The 22,383-nt window shown below is 38.9% G+C and overlaps 1 protein-coding gene across 4 annotated transcripts in view; it reads right to left on the reverse strand.

Annotated features, from left to right (window-relative positions):
- The window catches only part of SHTN1 (shootin 1), a 66,844-nt gene that overhangs the window by 41,365 nt on the left and 3,096 nt on the right, over window positions 1-22,383 (reverse strand). For 3 of the 4 annotated variants that reach the window (XM_069797068.1, XM_069797067.1, XM_069797070.1), the window contains exons 2-5: window positions 15,410-15,462; window positions 7,961-8,021; window positions 3,364-3,458; window positions 1,027-1,195 (exon numbers count right to left, since the gene is read on the reverse strand). In XM_069797068.1, the coding sequence (XP_069653169.1) occupies window positions 1,027-1,195; window positions 3,364-3,458; window positions 7,961-8,021; window positions 15,410-15,462 (378 nt within the window). Of the gene's footprint in view, window positions 1-1,026; window positions 1,196-3,363; window positions 3,459-7,960; window positions 8,022-8,432; window positions 8,454-15,409; window positions 15,463-22,383 lie in introns of those variants that run through there. The other variant, XM_069797069.1, reaches the window with a different exon arrangement.

Genomic DNA, 22,383 nt, shown 5'->3' on the forward strand with positions numbered 1-22,383 from the left:
ATCATACTGTTCTCTGCCCCTTTTACTACATTTATAGGATGGAAAACTGCTTATTATAGAAGGGTACTGTGACATCTGATTTCTTTGGTGGGTTCTTTTCGTGGGTTGGCGATATTTTTAAGCATTTTTAAAACAGTCATTCTTTTTTCTCAGTGATACTTTGTACCACTTCATTGAGGCTGCTGCATTCAAACAGAAAACAATTAACAAGGTCAGGCTGAAAGTTCAGGACAGCTGTACTTAGACATTATTTGCTATTGTAACTTATTATCAGAAAAAAAAAAAAAAGAAAGCTTTTTTTTAAAAAAGTGAACCACTTAATTTCTTTCTCTGTCACCAAATGCAGAACGTGGGCATTCCCCTTTTTGGGATACTATGATATAACAATATACAGCATCACAATTACTTCATCACAGAGTTAGATGAGAAAGGAAGGCAGATTTTGGATTATAGAAATATGAATTGCCTTTCAAAAGGGAACTAGAAATTTCTTAATAAAGCACAGATTTCTTTTATCAATGTATTTCCATGTTCCCAAGCCTTGCTGTTTTACCTGGTCCCTTTGCTTGTTTGGTAATAGCTCTGGAATATGAATGAAGTTAGTGCATACAAAGGTACACAATGGAAATAGAAATGGAGAGTCCTGTCTTACAAGCTTTGAAATAGTAACAATGCAGTTGACCTTGCATTGCAAGGTGACCTTGTCCTTCTGCTTAATTTTTACTTTGTTAAGGATCTGAGGAAATATTTCTTTTACCAACTCAGTAACGTTGAACTCTCTTAGCTGTGTAGATCCCATTTTTTTATTGCATTGTAACTTACTTTGCAGGCTGTATATGCACCGTATACCTTACACAGTATCACTACAAGCCTACCATGTTCTTACGGTATTTCCTGGAAATCCTTTGATGACCACTCTCAGAAGCATGACTCAGAGCCAGTCAGATCTCTGGTCCAAACCACTACAGCCATTCTTTAGAGAACTTTTGCCTTGTATGGTAGTGTAGGCTCAGCAACAACGCTCACCTTTTATTTGCTGCTGACAATGCACAGAATTGCATGATCCAGAGTTAGCTTCTGTATCCGTGGATGAATCGTCCTCATCAATGTTAATCTCTTCAGTGATAATTTCTGGGCCCAGTTTTGCCATATAAAGCATACTAATTCTTTTCAAGGTCTTATTTTCTTTGTTCAGCTGAAAATTGAGAAGCACAAACAGTAAGAAGCTAGTTAGTCTGTCTTTAAGCTGCTGTACAAGAAAAAAAAAGTCAACCTTTTTTTTTTCTCCCTTATCATTAAAAGATCTATCAAACAAAGAAGAAAAAGTAACATTAGATTAAATGCTCCATTCAATATTAAAATGGTCTGAAGATGGGAAGCTTGCCCACTTTCTCCTCTGAGGAGGCTTGAATTCAACATGATCCTTCATCCATGCCTTTCTTTCCTCTCTGGTACTTCTGATTAATAAATACCCTGTGTAGGTTCAAATCAAACCAAATCAACTATCAAGCTTACTTAATGCTACACATTCTTTGTGATAGCTGCTTCAGCTCCTTACCCTTTAGCATGTACCAGCATCAACAGGAGCCCTAACTGAATGACCTGAAGAAGGGCTTGTGTTCCTGAAAGCTCATCTGATTTTGCCAGCTATATCAATTAGTCAATTAAAAACTCTTACCTCCTCCTATGCCCCTATTTAGCTTATAAACTACAAACACCACAACTACTATACTCCCAGTCATGACAGAATTACCTGAAAACTTTTTTGAATTATTTTAAATTCTCAGAAATTATTACTGTAAAGTCAATGTATGTAAGATGAAAGCCATATCATAAACCAACTCTTTATGGGTCAAACCACAAATCAGAAACCACTCTGGGTTGGATGCTTAAACACATGACTGGTTGGTGGATGATACAGAAGAGGTTCTGTAAGGCATCTCCATTTTGATCAAGGTGCCAGGAAAAATTGCACAACAGGGATTGCTGCAAATGTTTCACTCTCACCATTTCTTTCACTGTCTTGCATCTAGACACCCCATGCCAGCAGCTCTCAGCAAGCTTAGCACAGTCTCAAGGGTGTTCAGGCGTATGTTGGGGCCACTGCCCACCCACCAGCCAAGCATTCCTTGTATTCAGGTCTAAGAATGAGACTTGATTTTCTACTAATGGTGTACAACATGTCGAAGTCAACATGCACTTCAGAAGTCTGATATTTACTTTCAAATAGAACATATACTGTACAGTTAGGCTGACCCTGAATTTTTACCTGAGCAATCATCTTTGATCCCCCTTTTCCTCAGCCCCCAACTACAGGAGATTTACTAGAGAACTTCCTCATCTCATTCCCAAAGAATGAAACTGAGCAAGTGGGAAGGGTGGTGTGAGGAATCTTACAGGGTTTAGTCAGCTCACAGCAACAAACAAAGCAGCTTTGGCAAAGCAGCCCCACGGGGTAAAGCTAGTCTTTGGACTGCCCCTGTACGTGCGTTACAGGAAAAGTGCAGAGAAGAAGAAAAGTTGCATAAATACGTTCATTTTCTTACTTATATGCTGATTGTCTATCTTATGAATTCTAATATAGTGTCATTATGCAAACAATTAAGTAAATACCTCCAGAAAGTACATTGCTAATGCATCTAAATTAAAGTGATTTCTTGCTGGTGTGATTTTTACCATGTCTAAGGATGTACTTTGGGCAGGGGATGGGGGGGCGGGGGAGGGAAAGGCCGTCAGCATTGCTAATGAAATTTGGTTCAAAATTGCTGTAATCCATTTTCTGATGAAGTGGCTCAGATGCATTTTACACAACCAAAAATATATAAGAGAGATAAAAACATTCTTTAATAATAATGCACTTCTGATGAGATGGAATATAGAAAATTACACACTTGCTAAATTCATCAGACTAGACGCAATCAACAGAGCAGTGGAGGTCACCTTTCCCCTGCCCTCGCTTTGCTTTCATAAACAATCACCTGAAATGTAATGCAGTGGTTGACTTTTTCCATTTGATTTAGACACTGAAATGCTCATTATTGTTTTATATCTCACACAGGACAGTTCTAAAATTTGTTTTCCATTTAACCTAAATGCATAAAAAACCCTAGATATCAAGATGCTGGTCCATGACTTACTGTTCCAAAATAGAAACTAAATTAAAAATTTTTTTTTTTCTTTAAATGCAGGAATTGTATTTTGCATCTTGCATATGGCTTACAGTTTTTGCCACTTCAAAACAATTTCACAGATCCACAAGATTATATGAAAACACATATGGGACATGCATATAATCTCAAGTTAAAAAAAAAAGAAAAAGAAAAAAGAAATTGGTTGAAACAGAATCACCATAATTCTTCTCACCTTAGAAGCCAAAGCCTCAGCACTTTCACGGCACGTCTTCTCAATTTCAAGATGGTTCTGAATACAGTTCACTTCCTCAATAACCATGTGAGAAACTAGGGGAAGAGTTTAAAAATTAGTCAGTATTTTCCTGCATCTGACACATGCATCCTACAATCAGAAATACTACATCTTTTTCTGTTAACTTTCTATGTAAGCATTTCAAATACAGGGAAGTACATACTTAGATAATCTCCACGGATAGGAACTCTTTTGAACATTGAATATTTGGTTCATTGCCTTAAGCAACTCCTTCAAGCCATGTCTACAGCATTAGAGGGGGAACTGGAGAACTGAGCATAAACTTATGGAAGTAGAAGGCCAGCAGGAGCCTCCCTGACCATCGTCATTCATCATCTTTATTTCATTAACACTTGAGGAATCAGAGTGAGACCATTAGATTGTCCCTTAAGATTGCCATCATAATCCTCTTGAAAATTTGGTATAGATGCCATTTTCAGAAGATTGGAACCTCGATATTTTTAAACAGCAGGATTAACTCAGGTGTGTTACAAAGATTACTTTCACCTTCCAGTCTTTGGGTTTATATAGTATTCTAAGTATCATCACACTTGCTAAACACACTGTACAAGAAGAGCTGCAGGATGGACATATAGCCCAGGCCTGGGGCAAGTTTACTAGGAAATGGAGAAAGGGGTTAAGTGACTGAAGCCTCCATATTCACAGTGCCTCCTACAGCACGTGCTCCAATGAAGTCGAATCATTACTACAGCACAGTTCCTTCATCTCTTTCTGCCCCATCAGCTTCAAAGCTTCCTGCAGCAGCTGGGCTACACCCTGATGGATGCAATCCTGATGGAAACTCAACATTGCGTGCACTGACCGATTTTTGACAGCCTCAGCTGAACAACCCAAGTTCTGTATTACTATGTGGCTGTAGTGTCTGAACTCGTTCTTATTTGAAGTCTCTCTGTGCTTGAGCATGCCCTAAAATAAGCACCATGGTCTCACAACCTAACCTTCACAGTCCACAGCAAAGATTCAGACACCAGCATGCCACACACAATCTTCCGTGAGACCAGGGCCGACAGCAAGCTGACTGCATCTGAAATACATGGCTATGCTAGTACATTTGATGTCACAGCTGAAAGAGCAAGAGACACATCTGTCCTTTGCACTTACAGGATCCCTATTACAGCAGTGGGTACACATCACTATGTCAAAGATACACAATATTCTTAGAGTGACCAAAAAGTTATGGAACAAATCTTATATTGCAACATAGAATACCAATGTGAGTTAGAGGAAATATAAAAGCACAGATAGGTTTTGGTTTGCAATTCCCCTCAACTTCCAGCAGTACATAGCTACTTTACTAGTGTTGGAAGTCGTCTGCTAGTGGCAAGCTTCAAGTCGCACAGGGAATCTGGAGCAAAGCAGAAAACGCAACAATAGTTTCCCATTTCTCAGGCTAGCACCTTGCTCATCAATGCAACTCCTCCTGGCACCCTTATCCATCCTAAGGAGCAGACTGGACCCTAATTCTGCAAGTCATTTCATGGCGCAGATTCCTCTTCAGCCCGATGTCAGATTTTCAATGTGCAGAAAGGACTGTTCACAGCTGAACAATACTTTGGAGTAGGAACAAGGCCGGCAGAATATCATGTAAATATGGAGGACTTTTTCTAGTATGTCCTTTCATTTTCATGAAGATAGGCTTTAAAAACTAGTGATTTCATACCACTGGGTAGAAGATCCTGCCTGCCCTCTTCCAAGACTTTTGCCTAAAAACTGAGGAGATATTCTTAATTTCTCTTTGATATCCAGAGGTCATCTTAATGACTACAAAACAGGACTTCAGAATAGGAAAAAGCAGGCTGTTAACAAGTGTTATTTATGCAGCTTTATTGATACTTAGTTAATATTAACTAACATTTTCATTGACAGCATAGGAAACCAGCAATACATTGGAGTTTGCTGTCAAATCAGTAGCTGCATGCAAGAATCAAGTTCTACAAAATATGAGCAGCCAAAAAAAAAAGAGCAGGGCAGAATATTGGGAAACTATATTCACGTGAAGTCTTCTAACAGCAGAGCAACCACACCTCTTTCTTTGGTTGTCTTTTTATTTCCATTTTTTCTAGCTTTGGAGAAATTATCTGCTCTAAGTGTGCTGTACCTGCTACATTTAATTTGAGAGAGGAAAAGCTTCAGGTAGTACATGTCCATATCTCTTCTGTTTTTATTCTACCTAGCTCTGGGAATTTGGAGTAATGAAATGCTTTGGGCAGGATGAGGGAACAGTGGAGATACGGAGCTGCTCCCATTTTACAGACAGGATTCTAATAGCCTCAAGCAAGGCTAAAGTTAGGAAACAAGGGTTGGGCTCACATGGCAGAACTAGGGATTACTCTTGGTTCATTTAAACTTAATTAACCTGCAATTATGATTAACTCAGGGGAAAAAAATCTTTCCAAATTAAATACAAAATTTATATTATTTCCTAAGTCTGTCCAAAGTTCTTATTATGTCAATATTAAAATTCATAAAGCAGCACTAAGTGGCCTGAAACATCTCTAACCTTGACAGTTTTTTTCAGGGGTAATAATAATCCGCAGCAAATGCAGGCCAACCAAAAACCACTTAACTAATTAGTAGTTGCAGTCACCGAGAAAACATGAATCAACACTGTTATTACAAGTGGCACATTTGAGTGGCATCTAATTATGACTTGATGAGCACGATACTTGCATTATCAACATTACTACTGCATCCCATCAGGGACTAAAAGCCGCTGATGGCATTGACTGCGAGAAACTCCCACTCAATGGTACTGCAGCACCCAACAATCTCCTTGGCAGGGGCACCCTCACTAAATGACATGTTAAGCGTAATTACTGGTAGACATTGTAAATAAACAGGATTGGAAGTGAAAATTGTACCAAGTGCATAAGACACAATCTGACACATTGGAAGTGGCAGCCTTAATTGAGAGTTTCTTTGACTGCTCAAGATCATTTCAACTGCATTTCTCGGAGGACAGTGATTATAACTGTGGAGACAGACGGCATAATGGTATCAGCACTGCTGACAGAGCAGTGAATTAAATTGTATCTGCTGTTGTGTGAAAGCCTTGATGAGAGGTACAGATCCTTAGTGGTCTTATCATTATAACACAATGGTCATGTTGTCATCAACCTTGCTGGCTCCAATTGAAAAGGAATGATTGTGTGTTGAAGCTTTCCCCCCCACCACCACCTTCTATCTCTTGTGCTCAATAGAACCAATTTTCAGAGAGCTATGAAATCACGCAATAGGGCCTAAAATGCAGCTGCTTGGCATACAAACGGGGCCCCATTAAACTGGAATCACACACAATATGTGTTTATGCCAGGAGAACAAATAGAAGCTGAGTACAGGCCAAGTTTATTCACAGACACAAAGCCAATGTAGCTCTTCATCAATATAATTGCCTTTTATATTGTCGTTTAAATAATGGGCTCTATTATTGCCTTAAAATCCTAATATTCCTGGCATTTTATCACTATGTTTACAAGGTATGTCCTTTAAAAATGTGAAAGGAAGATAAAAGAAACCTATAAAATTTTACAACATCAAATATTACTTCAAATTTTAAGTCTTAACTACTTGACATTTTCTGCCACACTCTGGTATTCCTTATATCATAACAAAAACAAAACAGGCTGCAGTTTTTTCGAGAGGAATTAGACTTCTTGGAAAACATTCTTGCCTCACACAACAGTTATCTAACATCATTTAAGGCAGTAGATGATTCCTGTTGATTTTAGATTATTTTCCATAATTGTATCATATGAACAATTATAAAATAGAAGTGAGCAAATTCCTCTATTAACACAGTCACACAAAAGTATAGACCATGTGATTTCCTTCTCCTGCATTAACTTCATCCACATTTCTGATGCTTCGCCGTGCAGTTCACCATACTGGCACAAACCAGACATAACAGACCACAATCCTATTGTAATTGTCGCTTCTAAAGAGCTATTCCACTAGGATACTTCCACTCCCATTAGATGTGCTTTGTTGCTTCCAGACACCATACAGTTTCAATAGAACCATTACCATAAAAGTGTAAAACTGAATATTGACATTCTCACAGCCCAGGCAAGACATAACTTGCTCTAAAAATTATCAAGAGACAGCAGTTCATCCTAAAAACCTTTATTGGTGTGTCTGTGCTTAAAGTAATTTTACTCCTTCTTCATAAAAAAATTACCATTACTATTATTATTAGCAGCAATCTCAGCAATAGGGTCAAATCCCACTCATCCAAGCATATATCATTCCAAAAGTCACTTGCAGAATCCACGTGAGAGAGTGCTACATTTGAATTAAGCCATTAAGAATGGCTACCTGTGTCAGAGCATATAAATGCTGTGACAGCAGTTAGCCTGACAATGGTCAAAGTCTCACCAGATTACCTCTTTAAAACAAGGCTTTGAAGGAGAAACAGCAAGTGGACCTAAATCTCAGTATTCTTAACACTGCTGTAGAGTATGCAGAGTGATGTTCATAACTCTGTACCAAAAAAACCCCACTAACGTTATCAGCTTACTTTTCTGAAACTCCTCCAGTTTTTTGACAGCCTCATCTCGTTCTTGCTTGATTTTGTCACACTGTAGGAGAAGAGAAAATTGAAATGAAACACTGATCCCAGTTATTTAATTAGCAGTCAGTCACAACATGCAAAATGAAAGATCAATTGCCAGCAAAATAACATACAGAAGCCTACCAAAGCATCGTTTCTTTTTGCTCTCAGTCATGTAAGATCGATGGAAACTATGCCAAAAAAATTCATTACCCAGAGTATTTCCTAACCAAACTGGCAAGTTGTACTTGATTTTAGGTTCCAATTCAGAGCTGCTCTGAAAATGTTGTAGAAGAGCCGTATTATCCAAAACTGATATAAAGTCATCCATGCTCCATACAACAGTAAAAGCAGTATTTTACATGTCAAGAATACACTTTAAGTCTAGTTTCTTTAACACAAATAGACTTGGAAAAGAGGCCTGCATTTCTATACCTACCATGTGCAAGGAAAACCTCAAAGCCAATAAATAGCAACATGCTGTTCAGTGTCGTAATACCATGAGCAAAGCTACAGCCTTGAAGAGGGGAGGACACTCATTTTCATACTTTTAGGATTTCCCATCACCCCAATTTTATTAATTCTGGGGCTAATGCTAATACTACACAGGGCTGCAATCACTGATCTTATGATGGAAAGGTTTCTTCAAATAGAAAGAATAAAACAGCCGTTAAATAGACTTCTCTAAGAAAACGCCTTCTATAAGCAAACAAAAGAACTCAAAGAAATGAGTAAACTTCACAAGAGACACAGTCAGTGATTAACCACACTGTGAAAAACACATGACCCGGGGGGAACTATGACTGGCACACAACGTGTCTTACACACACAGCATACCAGACATCCTTCCTCACATGCAGCTGTGTATGTTCACAGTAATAAATCACCCTAAGACCATGAGTTAACTTCTGGAAGAGATCTGTGTGACTGAGCTCCTTACCGTGTAACTTCAATTACAAGGATACTGGTCATTGGAACAGAACTGGGAAAAAAAACCCTGAAATTATTTTGCTCCATTTTCAGTTTTTCCACATGAGGACCCACTTTGAGTTAGCTGGAAAAGGAGCCTGCTGTTAAGTAACAAGAAGGGGGAGAGTCTGATTCAAAGGCAGCCAAATTCAAGAGAGCCCTTCTATCAGCTCTGGAGGACATTGGATGGGACCCAAAGAAGGTTCTGCTCTTGGGCCAGGAGAGGATGCCACTGATGTCACCTCAGGGGCAGCCTCCATGCAGGCTTTGGAAGCTGCTGCCGATAGCTATCTGTGGGAGCAAAAGGAGCTGCACTCAACAAGCAATCTCTCTTGTCATGGCACTGGGGTGATGAGGCAAGGGACAGCGGCTGAGCAGGGGGACAGGTCAGCCACCAGCTGCTGTAAAGGTCTGTGAAACAAGGCAGAGCTGCAGAAGGAGCAAGACGTGCTGAGCAAGCGGCACCGATCGAGGACTCACCGTTTCATCTGGCCCTGTTAACAAAGAAGCAGTTTAGAGAATCTTGCGCAGGAGCGGTGGGGAAGGGAAATCTGTGCATGTGTCTTGCTGCTTGCTGCCCTCCCTCTCAGTTTCCTCAGCAAAAATTTGCCTTACCTTACCGGCAGAAGTGCAGTCTAAGAACAGAAGGCAGTAAAAGATGCAGAAAGAGAGTATTTCTGATTGCTCCTGCAGAGCACAGCTCCTCTGCAAAAGGGGGACCTGTGTGAGCTGCTGCCTCTTTGTATTTTACAAGAGAGACACTGTAACCACACTGGCATACTTCACCCACGGATTTTTTTGCAGGCTGCAAGCTTTCAGCTCACTGCACATTAAGTGAGCAAGCGCTTTTAATGCTCAGTTTAAAAACTAGGAAGATTAGCGTTTTAAGGATCTGATCTGTTGCCTGTGGAAGTCAACAAGACACTTTCCTACTGATGAAAACCTTCATGTAGAGGATGCGGTATACTCCCTGTCCCAATGATAGGAAAAACTCCTTTTGAAATCCTCCCTCAACAAGCTGTAAGACATAACTTCTTTCCCTGTGCAGCCAAAGGGGAAGTTAAATGACCTATTCCACTTCACCTTGAGTGCTATTTGCAGGGAGAGCTCCATTTGGACCACGGCAAGCTGACAATTCTGATAGCCACATGTTTCTCTACACAATCGGAGTCTGTAGGTTTGGGTCTCTGCAGAGCAATTCCTGCTCTCCGTTGCAGCTTTCTGAATATTTTCCTTTCGCTGCTACTGTGCTTCAGAATGAAAGAGCAGGAAGAAAAGGAGAGCGGGAGATTTGCCCTTGCTGAAACGATCAATGGAAAGCACTTTGTCTTTTGTCTTGCAATCAGACCCGTGCAAGTAGAGCTGTTACAAGTCCTACCAAAAAAACTAGTTTATATCCAATTTAGCTAAGAATTAGAAAAAGTTGAGTTTGTCTTTAACTACTCATACTGTTTCAAACTGGAAAGTTATGCAAACAAAATATTCCTATAAAAGTAATTAAATTTCATAATAAAAAATATTGTCACCCCTTAAAATAAATTGACCTTACCTTTAAACCAGTAAAGTTTAAAAACATCAAAATTTAGAAGTCTTAGCTGCTCTCAAAAAGCTGCACAGAAGCCTTCAAAATTCACAACCACCTCATTTTTCAAAAAAGCAGTTTGAGGCATATAGAGTAGAATTGTTAATTGACAAGAATATCACTAATCCTAAATGTTAAAAGGCAAATAGCATAACACTACTATAAAATCTACTGTTCACTTTTCACATTCAAGTGCATGCAACTGTTGAGGAGAAACAGCTTTCCAGTATTTACTAAGGCTCCCCTTGTCAGTATTAAAGAGATAGCTCCATACTCAAGAGTACCCTCAAATAAAAAAAAAGTCAAGAACTTCTGGATTATTGGTCAATCTTCTGGTTTTAACTTTATTTTGTTAAGAGTTCCAGCTTCTCTGCAGAGGAAAATAAGCATTTATACCACTTTATTTACTACATTTTTAATCTAATATTTATAGCACCATTATCCCAATAAAAAAACAAAGGTAATACACAATATTCCCATTCCAGTCCTGAACTAGCTATAGGAGTCAACAATAGTTTCTTGGCAATAAAAAGCCATCGCATGTGTATTTTTATAAATAAATTAACAGTTCAGTTTCCAAAATTAATTTTGTGAATAACTCCTTACAATTCTTCATCTTTGCAGGAACAAGTTCAGGAGCTGTGCCAATCCCACTCAATTTCAGATTTTTGCCTTTGAGGTACACAAGATACGAGGCAATACTTTCATTTCTAGCACGAAGAATTGATATGCTGACTACTTACAAGTAAATCATGTACATGTCAAAGATCCGTGTCCAAACCAAATATTGCATATATAGCAAGGTGAATAGCAGTACATGAACTTGGCCTGTACTTGGAGCTAGCACAATACCAGGATAGTACCATGCCATCACGGGAACTTGACACCACAACATCATGTTGAGAAGTCGAAGCACACAACCACCTGGAAGCCTACGGATACACAGTCTCCACACTCCCACTCCCACCAGCCTAATGACTCTTTGCCAATAATTCCAGGGAGGCCTGGGTTTCTTGTCTATTCTCTTCTAACAGGCTTCTTCGCCAACTATTTTGCACATAAGCTCCTACTGACTTCAGTAAAAGGCCTTCAAAGGGCAAAAACAAGAAGGAGATTGTTCAGTCCAGATATTAAGATGCAAGAAGTTCACGTAGTAGCCATATAGTCAATTAAGCCATCTAAGCAACACAAGATACATTCTTTCCCATTTATACAGATTGTGAAATTTATGCAGATTTAATGCTTGTTCTAAAATTATGAGTTTGGTACAGTGCTCAAATGTATCCTATGACATTTGCTATACTCTACTTTCAAAAAGAATAAGCATGTCATCAAGGCAGAATCCCTTCTCCGTTCCCATTTGGTGACAAAACATATAATCCACTCTATACATGTGCTTTAACAGAGCAAACACCATGAATGATGTATCAGAGATCCAGTATTACACCTACTGTTTTGGAAAGCTGTCTTGCCTTTTTTTTTCCCCCCCTACTGGCAGCATGACAAAACACTGTCAAAACCAGTGCTCAGAGTCATTTCTGTCTGATTAGCAAGTAGTCAAATATTTATTCATGATCTGACTCTGAATACGTCAGAACTGCATATTAAGTTATCTACATTTATGTGCAGCTGAATGTTAGTTATCTATTTTTGAGTGACTGGTATGCATGTTTAGTCGGCTACTTAATTAAAAGGATGACCTAAAAGAAGTAGTCTGCCAATGTAATTTTTGCTCCAAATTTTGAAAGTATTTAAAAATACTAACAAAAAAAAAAAATGCCTGCACCAATTTTGTCAGAGACCCCACCAGAGGTCTCCAAATTGGCAGTTTAAGCAAAGCAATGAGGAACAGACACTGTGGATCAAAGTTCTTATACTTTGCTCCTGAATTTTCATGGTTATTAGCATCCTTTTAAGCAGCAGTGCTTTGAACAAAGTAACCTACGTACAAGTCAACTTACTTTCTAATCTTAAGAAAAAATAAAGAACAAAGAGAATAAATTTTCAAAATTTAAAATTACATCTTAAGTTAGCTGCCCATTATCCACCAAGTTCCATGTTTCTAATATAAACTAGGATCATTTCTCCATGACATAGCTCATCTTTCAGAGCCATAGAAGTGTAGTGGTGACTTAGAAAAAAATTCCACCAAGCGCATCAAAAGCACATATATACAGACTGCTGTCTAAGTCCTGTGTGGTTACTTTCCACAAACAGTCTGCAAGTCGTCTTCTAAAAAAATTAATTTTCTCTTCTCTTCCTCCTTTTGATGCAATTATGTGACCACAATTGATACAGAGGAAGCCATTTGCTTCCACTCATACTGACAGACAGTGGCAGAAACTGGAACAGAAGTCACCCACAACTTCCCAGACCCACAGACAGAGATAGCCTGTGCTATATATACTTCCTCCAGTATAGGGTTTGATCCTGCAAAGCATAAACTAAGAAACAAAGTTAGAGAGATGCTAACGAGCTTTCAGGATTACCCAGCCCTGCAATAACATGAGGAATAGTTTCTTCCAGTATTGGCACTGTAAGCAAACATAACCATGAACTCTGTATCAGTAGATTCTTTTTTTGTAGAAGAAATGCACTTAGGGCCTCACACTTAACCACTTGAGTCCAAGCACTTAAACAATTAAGCAGGACCGCTTACACAAGCACACCAATTTGCAGGATGGAGGTTCTCGGATGGAGAATACTTGCGTAACAACTGAAAATCCTCCAACCCTGAGCACGTGCTTAACTAATTTGCCGACTGGGGATGTAATCCCCATGTGCTCAGGGCTGGAGGATTTTCAGTTGTTACGCAAGTATTCTGAAAAACATCATACCAACCTTCAGAAGTAACACATAGGAGTGGCTAGAGATACGCAGTTATAGGAAAAAAGCCTTGTGAGAGAGAGAAGCAAGGAAGAAAGATGAGCAGAATGCAAGAAACAACCTCAGAGCATCTCATTTCATCTCAATTTTGGTGACAAAATTTTTCATTGGACTTTGAAGAAAAAAAATTTCTAAATAAAAATGGAACTCAGGAAAAGCCTCTTCACCACCCCCCAAGAAAGCTTTGTTGAAGAAACACCAAAGCTAGCAGGACTTGGGTTCAGGGCGAAGCTGGGGAGCCCATTTTTCCTGCAGTAGGCAGTCCTGGTGTGGAACTCCTCACATGTGATGGAAGCCAACAATCAGCACAGGCTTGGGGGTAATGGTTACAAATACAAGGAAGAGAGCTGTGGAGGGCAGAACACACTGAAATCACATGCAGCTGAGGACATCCCTAGGCTGCAAGTGGTTTGGAGACTAGAAGAGTACTCTCTGTAGGTGTTATACGTGCTCTCACACTCTTCCCTCTCTCTTGCTGTCAGAGACAGGATACTGGGCTAGACAGACTCTTGGTCTAGCTCAGTTTCATTCTCCTTTTCTTCTGAACACTAGGAGATGAACTGCCACAGTCTTCCAAACAGCAAAAATAGAGGACAGATTTCCCAGTATATCTGAGGCTCTGGTGTAGGACAGCAGAATGGGAATGCAGCAGCAAGCACAGTAAAAAAGACAAGGAGGTCAGTGGGTAGGAGCAAGTGAAGCACGATATGCTGAGCTCAGTGAAAATACACATAATCATTGCTGAAGTGTAATGTGAAGATAAGCTTCAAGTTTTCTTTAATAATGAGAAAGTAGTTAAGGACATGGTCTTCCCAATACAGCCTTGAATTACAACGTTTGTAACAACTGGACTAAAAGTGACCCTTCAGAAATGACTTCACAAAAAGCTAAATTAAACCTACATGCCTTGGCAGCTAACAGGGTTTGAAAACAAACATGTTTCTTGCATCTTCAGCTCACTAATAATGGAGAAAGGAGAATTTTCTGTTTACAATACAGTGTAGCATTGACTCCTCTGCCTTCCTCACTATCTAGAACTGATAAGAGGCTTTTAGTGGCCACACTTTCTTTTGGCAGATATCTGCTAAAAACCTTTTGCACATTGACATGGATTTATGCAACACAACACTGCCATCAAATCTCTCTCAGAGTTCTCTGTTCCCATTGGCTTCCTTGCAGAAAGCAGGTGTGTTGAATGAACAAGAATCCTAGGTGGGAAGGGATACCTTACCGAATGTGCTTAATTTTACTACTAGAAAGACACTTCATCAATGAACAAGCTTGAAAGCGGTCATTACTCCTTACTCCAGTATCTATGAACATTAAAAAATGAAGCCTGCAGTAACGTATGAAGTTCAGCCCATACATTCAAAGCTTCTTTTCAAGTTGGACACGCACACAGATTTCACAGAAGGATGTGTGATATGCTGCAACTCTGTTTTATGCTGCAGTACCATTCTGCAAGTTGAGATAACACATCTTGCTCTCCTATTAAAAATTGGGTTGGGTTTTTTCGGGGCGGGGGGGACTTCATATTCCTTCAGAAATCGTATTCCTACATTCTGAATTTTCAGAAGGGCTGGGTGAGGGGATTTGCTCTATTTTCTTTTCAGTAAGTTCCACTGTACAAATCAAGTTGTAATAAAACAAGGCTTAGATCCAAAAGAAACAAGTTTTCCTAAGAATATCTGAACACTTGAGTTGGTCTATGCTCACATTGTAATCATAGGCAAGCTGGCTACAGCAGCAATCATTTTAAAAATATATATATATTTATAGTAACTTTTCTGGAGTGGGACAGCTAGAATAGCTTCTGGCAGTTGCATTCATTGCTCCTTAATACATACAGGTACAACTAATACTTATTACTTGTAAGTAATCAGCTGAACTCACAACAGCAGACAACAACCTGATATAGCCAATAAGGTATTCTGATATTTAGCATTTTAGCATTAAAGAAGTAATCAACAGATACAAACCTCTTCTTTTGTTTTCTTATTTTCTGCTCTAAGCTCTTCATATTCGCCAATAGCTATACAAGAAAAAAAAAAAAAGAAAAAAGTTAATATTGCAACACTTCCTTTACCCAAATTAGTTCTCCATTTCATTCATTTTAAAGCTCTTCTGGCTATCTACACAGACTTCTTAAATAACATGGGTCATAAACTTCATTAATAGCCTACGGATGTACTGGATATCCTTCTAGAATTCAAGTAATTGGAAAGTGTCTGAAAAAGCTGGTGGCTCCCAAAACAATCAATTTTTGATCAATGGAGAGTTAAACAATCTTATTGATTGAGTTCAAAAATTACAAGGTGAATGTACTAGCTTGCAGTCACCATTTTAAACCCACACTGGCTCAGGTTACAGATCAATGCTAGAAAGCATGGTTAATGCAATACTGTTACCTCCAGAGTAGCTGAGCACCCTTATTTATTTATTTATTAACATTTTCTTCCAACAAGACTCCTATGAGAGATTTTTTTCTTTGAACTCCACAGTGGAGACATGAAAAGATCGTATGATTTAGCCAAGATCACAGAAGAACTCAGCTGCAGGGATCAGCAGGGAAGGGATAAACCTCCAGGATGCTAGAGGTCCACTGTTTCAAACCAGTAAATAATATGCAGAAACAATCGATCAGCTACCAATTAAACTTCTAGTTTACTGTGTATGTCTCTGTGCCTTTCTTAAACCTTTTATTTTACTACCTTAGGGATGTGCCATCACTGCCACAACTTCCCAATTCTATTGTTCTTTCAGTTTGTCCCATGTGGGCTGTTTGGCTGTTGAGACCATAGAAATTTTATTGTCACTAGAAAGAAGCTGAATACACTTCCAAAGCTTAGAGAAACAAACAGTGCTAGAAAGGAACACTCTTCAGTCTTCAAGATGCATACTGCAAGAATAAAATGAGGGCTGTTGTCATCACTATGCATCTCATTCCAGTCCCTCAGTATCTTCCTAAGAGAAGCTACACCAGCATACAGGTTTCATTTCAAGCCAACTTAATTAAAACTGGATAAAGGGTATGAATATATAGTTTTCAGCTGATGATAGCAGAGGTGTTGGAATTTCATCTTACACTTAACATGTCTTACCCTATATCTGAAGACATGAACATGTAGTCTGGTAGATTAGCCACCAGAAAACCTACTAGCCCTTTCTAGCTCTAGATAGTTAAACTTTTTCAAACAAGCAGATGTTACAAATAAAGTTACACTTTACACTGTTGTGACATCCCTCTTCTCTCCCACTCCCCAGCATTTCAAAATCTGTTGAAATAAAACTAATTCAACTCACTCCTGAAAGCTAGGTCCACAGCATCACTGTTCTACTTGCCTTCAGCATGGCTATTACTCTCAGCAGCAGCACACAAGTACCTCAGATGTAAAAAACTCAAATTGTCCTAATTCCTCTTTTCTCCAAGGTCACTTCATTTTAGAGATGCATGACTGAGGTACATGAAGTCTGGGGTACAGACAGCAGTATTAGCTCCTGGGCTAGTAACTCAAAACACAGGGCTCTGCTCCTTGTGCGCCCTGACCAGCAATGGGGAAATGGCAAAACTGTGCTGCCTAGAAAGGGAAATGAAGGAACACTAGAAATCTCTTAGCCAGAATCTCAGCTCTGCTGTGACCAGCAAGTGTTGAAAAAGTTCCAGGGCTCTCAAAGAAAAAAAGTTAAATAAAACCACTGAAAACAAAGTCACAGTCCACATGCAAACTCACAGGAAATCTGATAATTTAAACAGATGGGAAAAATCCTCACTCCTGCTCATCCAAGTAAAAAGGTGTATCTAAAGAGTGGAATGAACAAAACCAGGTTTCTTAAAAACGTGCTCTGCATTCCCACACCAGTAAAATCAAGGTCTCCCATCCACCCCTTTACTTTGTCCCCACTTCTCCTTACCCACCCTGAGACCCCATCTTCCATATTCAAGAAGCAGAAAAAAAACAACAGGTAGATGAACAGGGAAGAAACCACGCTGATGCAGTTGCTCTAAGAAAGAGCACCTAAAGTGAAACAACATATTTCCTACACCACGAACACAAAAGCTATGCTTCTTGATCACTGTTCCACTTCTAAGCCAACTCCCTGTTCCCTTTAGGAAAATTCCCTTTAGGAAGTCAAAGGAAGAGATTTCTAGCATCCTATATGCAGGAAAATGAAGACTATATCATCAGACACAATTCAAGCCTCTTCATACTTGAAAACTGTTAGTGTTTGCTCACCTTTAATGCAAACTGATACTTGCTATTCAGTATTTTATAAATGACTGAAAAATGTAAATACAGATTTGCCCCACCCTTGCAGCTCTCCTCACATGCTCTGTGAACCTAGAACTCTGAATCATGAGCCCTTAAGGCATGGATACAAGAACAAGTTAACAAAAAACAAGGATACGAACTTACACAACGCTCCAGCAATCCCCAGTAAGGGCTCACCTGTGTGAGACTGGGAATTAAACTGCCTGTTCAGGGTGGCCCTTTCCTCTTTTACTGTGGATGGTAATCCACAGCACGTTTGTCGTGGAATGCAAACACAAAATCATCAGCTACTTCATGCTGCACTCACGCAGCAACTTTCTTCAGTGCCTTTTTACCGTGCCCACCCCCTTACTGTCGTTGCAAAACTGTTACTTCTTCCTTGAATACAGCTAATGCATTGTAAGGATCCAATATCTTAAAATAAGATTGTTCTTCATGGATGGCAACCTCTAGATGATGCTCCCATACAGATCCCATCATTCGGATTTTTGGGTATGGATTTACTAAACGCTAAAACTAATGAAGAAACTGCTAGTTTTGTCAGACCTGGAAACAGAAATAATAATTTAAAAATTACTACACGCATTTTCTGCTGTATATCTGCTTCTCTGCAATGGCAGAAGATGAAAGTTGGTGGATTTTTTTCTTTGTTTTAACATTGGGAGTGTTATTGGGAAGTTTTTATATCAAGTTTTTCAAGTGTTTTATGTATGATAAAGTTTTGAAGCCATCTAAAAATAAAAGTCAAGAGTCTACATAACCTTCACTGAAGCGCTAAATGGCATAAAGGTGACAATGAACTCTTTGCTCTAAAATTACCCTAGAACAATTACTACCAGCAGCACTAGACAACACTTTACATGTTCCAAACCTCAAGTAGATTATTTAGCCTTAAAACCCTCTTTGGTAGATTAGGAGAAATCATCATCATTCATTTATAGGTTGACAAGCAATAAATCCTGTTGTATGAGGACTTTCCTAAACCTTCTCTGAGGAACAGGACTATTTTTTCACCTTAACCTATGAAGGTGCTCACACAATATACATGACAACAGCACCTGAGCATCTCAAAACTTCTTACATTCAGATTATGCTATATATAATTTACTGTGGAATAAAGATATTTCTTTCCAATAAATTAGTGGTGAGTGAAACAAACAAGTAAAGATGCTTTACTAAAGGTGCAACTAAAATTCCAGAACTATACATCCTTTTCTCAATGAATGAATATTGTAGCATATATCCATAGTAAAATGCCTAGGTTGTACTCATTAGCCTCCGGTGAATCCTGAAGAACTATAATAAATACATACCAGAGACCTCTTGAGATGCTGTCATTGTCTGACACTAACTTAAGTTTATCCTTAATGTAATTATTCCTAATATACAGCAGTATTATATAAACAATTTATCAGGATCCAAATCATGTTGCTTTGCTTCGGGCTACCTTCATATAGCCTGAAAGCAATACTACAACTTAATTTCAAGGCTACGGAAAGAAAAAAGCTGGGAAAAGGAGAAAAGAACAGAAAATTTGGGGCTATAGCTCTTAACCCACCTAAAACATATTTCCAGCCCACCCTGTTCTTACTGTGAAACACTCGAACCACAAAATAGCCAACATGAGTGAATGTAGCATGCTCCTTCATAACATGACCATGATCATTCACCAACTACTCACTCCTCAGCTCAGCTGGCCAGAAAAGACCGTCCTGTCAACATGTATCAATGCACTTTATCTGTATTAAATTAAGAAGGTTATTTTGTATACAGAAGCTCCTTTAATTATATCTTATTCTTTTGATTTTTAGTCAAGAACCTGAATTTGCTAACAGAAGATATATATTATCTAAATTGGATGGTTTATATATTAGGTACTTATTATGGCTAAAAAGCACTTATTAGTAAAACAAGGTCAAAAGGGTAAAAGTATATAACAACTATAATTCATAGTGAACAACAGAAAAGACACCTTCATTTACACAGTGAGGTGGTGAGACTCTTCCTACTGTTATTAAAAAATTTACCAATCTCTTTTCTAAAGCTGTGTATTAAAAAAATACAAATTAAAAAACCAACCTTAAAAATGCTACATGCATATACTTTAGCATTTATATTGTAAACCAGGGTGGCCTTCAAGTACATTGAGAGCCCTTCCATGACAAATCAACGAGTAATGCAACTTCAGCATTTCAAACCTACTTATTTAATCAAAAAGTAAGTAGAGCTGTCAAAGGAAGCAAGTGTCATTCCACTATTTATTCTTCTAGACTACAGACCAGGCATGTCTTTGCTGGTACAGGCAAGAGAAAGAGCTTACAGTGCAAGAAGTCCTTCACTCCAGATGAAACAAGCTATCCCAATGAAGTCATTTCTTGTTGGTAGAAGTAAACTAACACCCGGCTTTTTGCAGGTTCGGATATATTTACTAGAGAGAGAATTACCCCTGACAGCAACACTGCACCAGAAGCTGCTGCCACCACCCTCCTCATCCCAGCGTACCCGGAATAAGAAGTCAGGCCAAGTCTGTTGTACAAACCATCTCTCAAATAGCAATGGTCTCCCTACAAGCACAGCATGCACAAGACCTGTGAATTGCTGTCAAGAGTATAAAGAAGGGTCAAAAGGGCTCAATTTTTCTCTTGTTCCCAGTTTTAGGCTCAAAGATCCTTTCTGCTCAACGCAGGTGATCTCTATTTCAATAGGACACGGTGTGGCATCGGCAGCACCAGCCACATGCAAACTACTTCTAACTGATGCCTGGGCAGCATTTTTAATATCTCCTGGGCCTCCATGAAAGAGAGATGGAGCTGAGGAACAAGCGCTTATGGGCTTGTGTAAAGGTGAATGTATGCGATGGCATTACACCTGTCACTTTACAATGACTCCAAATCTTGAGTCAGAATATATAAACCTATTATGAGGCCTAAAGCTTACATGGCCAAACCAAGCTTTTGGGTCACACATCAGTTGCACTAGCTGATACCTACAGGATTCAATTACCAAATAGTTCTTAAAAAAATAAACAATAAAACAATAAAAAACATGCATGTAAGTATACAAAGGTAAGCATTAAGTACAAATACTGTAAGTCAGATCCTGCATCTGTGTTCCCACATGCTTTGATTTTACTCAAATCTGTAAAAGTGTGTAAGAAGAATTTTTTTTAATGAGACCTCAAATTTGCATCCTGCCATCTTACAGCTTCCTGGAAACTGGACAGGGAAATTAAACATACCACTGCCTGATAAAGCCCAACCATTAAGCTCACACCAAAAGATTTGCTTTCACAAGTTTCTGAAAAACAGATATGGTTCAACACAAGAAATTGAAGTGGGAAACACTTTTAAACTCTAATGAATGAAGAAAATGTTCAAGCAGGATGGGTTCTGCTGGGGAATGACGATTCCTGTGTATGAAAACCCACATACACACGTACACAGGGGGGCAGAAATAACCTATAGAGCAGATGACTACAGAAGGGAATGCAGCAGCCAACAAGATATCCTACCCTAAACAAAGGAATTCCTCTGGCCATAAAAATTACTCCTCTGCCACAAAGAAGAATAAATTTGTCAAATCACATTAAAAGCTTGTCAATATACTTTAAAAGTACTACTATGAGATATTTATGCCAGATTGGCAGTCTGTTGTTTAGAAGATACACAGTATTCCCTTATTCAAAGTTTCTGGCACTTTCAAATAGACCTTTATTGAAAAATAAAATAAAATAATCATAGAGAGGCACAGTGCTTGGGTCTAGAGCCTGGAAATCATCACACTTCATTAAATCCAGCCAACAAACACAGTGCAAGATAAGACCTTTAAAACAGATGAAGAAAATCCAAGCAATATAAACATGTTTAGTATATATGTAGTTAACAGTAGTTGTTAACCACTGTAATTTAGCAAAGTAACCAGAAATGTGACTATGACAGTGGCAGATGAAGTGCAATTTTACCTAGTTTGTAACTCCAGACATTTTGGTTGCTGACTCCTGTTTTCAACTGAACAAAGAAGTGACCACAGCTGAAGATGACTCTGTCGTTAAGGGCAAGTACCAGCAGTGCCAATAAAACCAAACAAGGCAGTCTTCCAGGCATGTACTGGAATCAACTACTGTTATGATGTAGCTGTTAGTTTGCTACAGTTCCTCAGGTTCTACAACCAACCATTAATAACGCAAGGTTTTGCCCACTTGATTTGGTTTTGTTTCAATTTTAAGTCTTACCCATGGGAATTATAAGGGCCAGTTAAATTGAAATGCGCACTGCTGGAAATACCACTTAGGGTACAGTTCGGTAATACTAATATTTATAGTGGATCTGCTTTATCAAACCAAGCCATCTCAGAAAGCTAGTCACAGTATTAAATAATACTTTTAAGTCCTAAATATCGTCAATATAGAGATCATGTTTCTTCATGATGCTCACCTTAAACTTGGTAATGGAGCAAGCCAAAGAATGATCAGTATCAGGTATCTGAGTCTAACACACAGGACTTGGAAAATTCAGCATTGGTGAAAGATAAGCATATCTTGCACACAGACAGCTTCAGTGTCCTTGTCGCTGTTCAGAGCTCTGCCAAACAGCCAAGTGAAATTGCCCAGGCACCAGTCAGTGTCACAGCTGCCACTGAGAATTGAGTGGGCAGCCTCAAAACGCCTGCCTCAGGTTCAACCT

The sequence above is a fragment of the Haliaeetus albicilla genome, chromosome 11 (genome assembly GCF_947461875.1).
Source record: "Haliaeetus albicilla chromosome 11, bHalAlb1.1, whole genome shotgun sequence".
NCBI lineage: Eukaryota > Metazoa > Chordata > Aves > Accipitriformes > Accipitridae > Haliaeetus > Haliaeetus albicilla.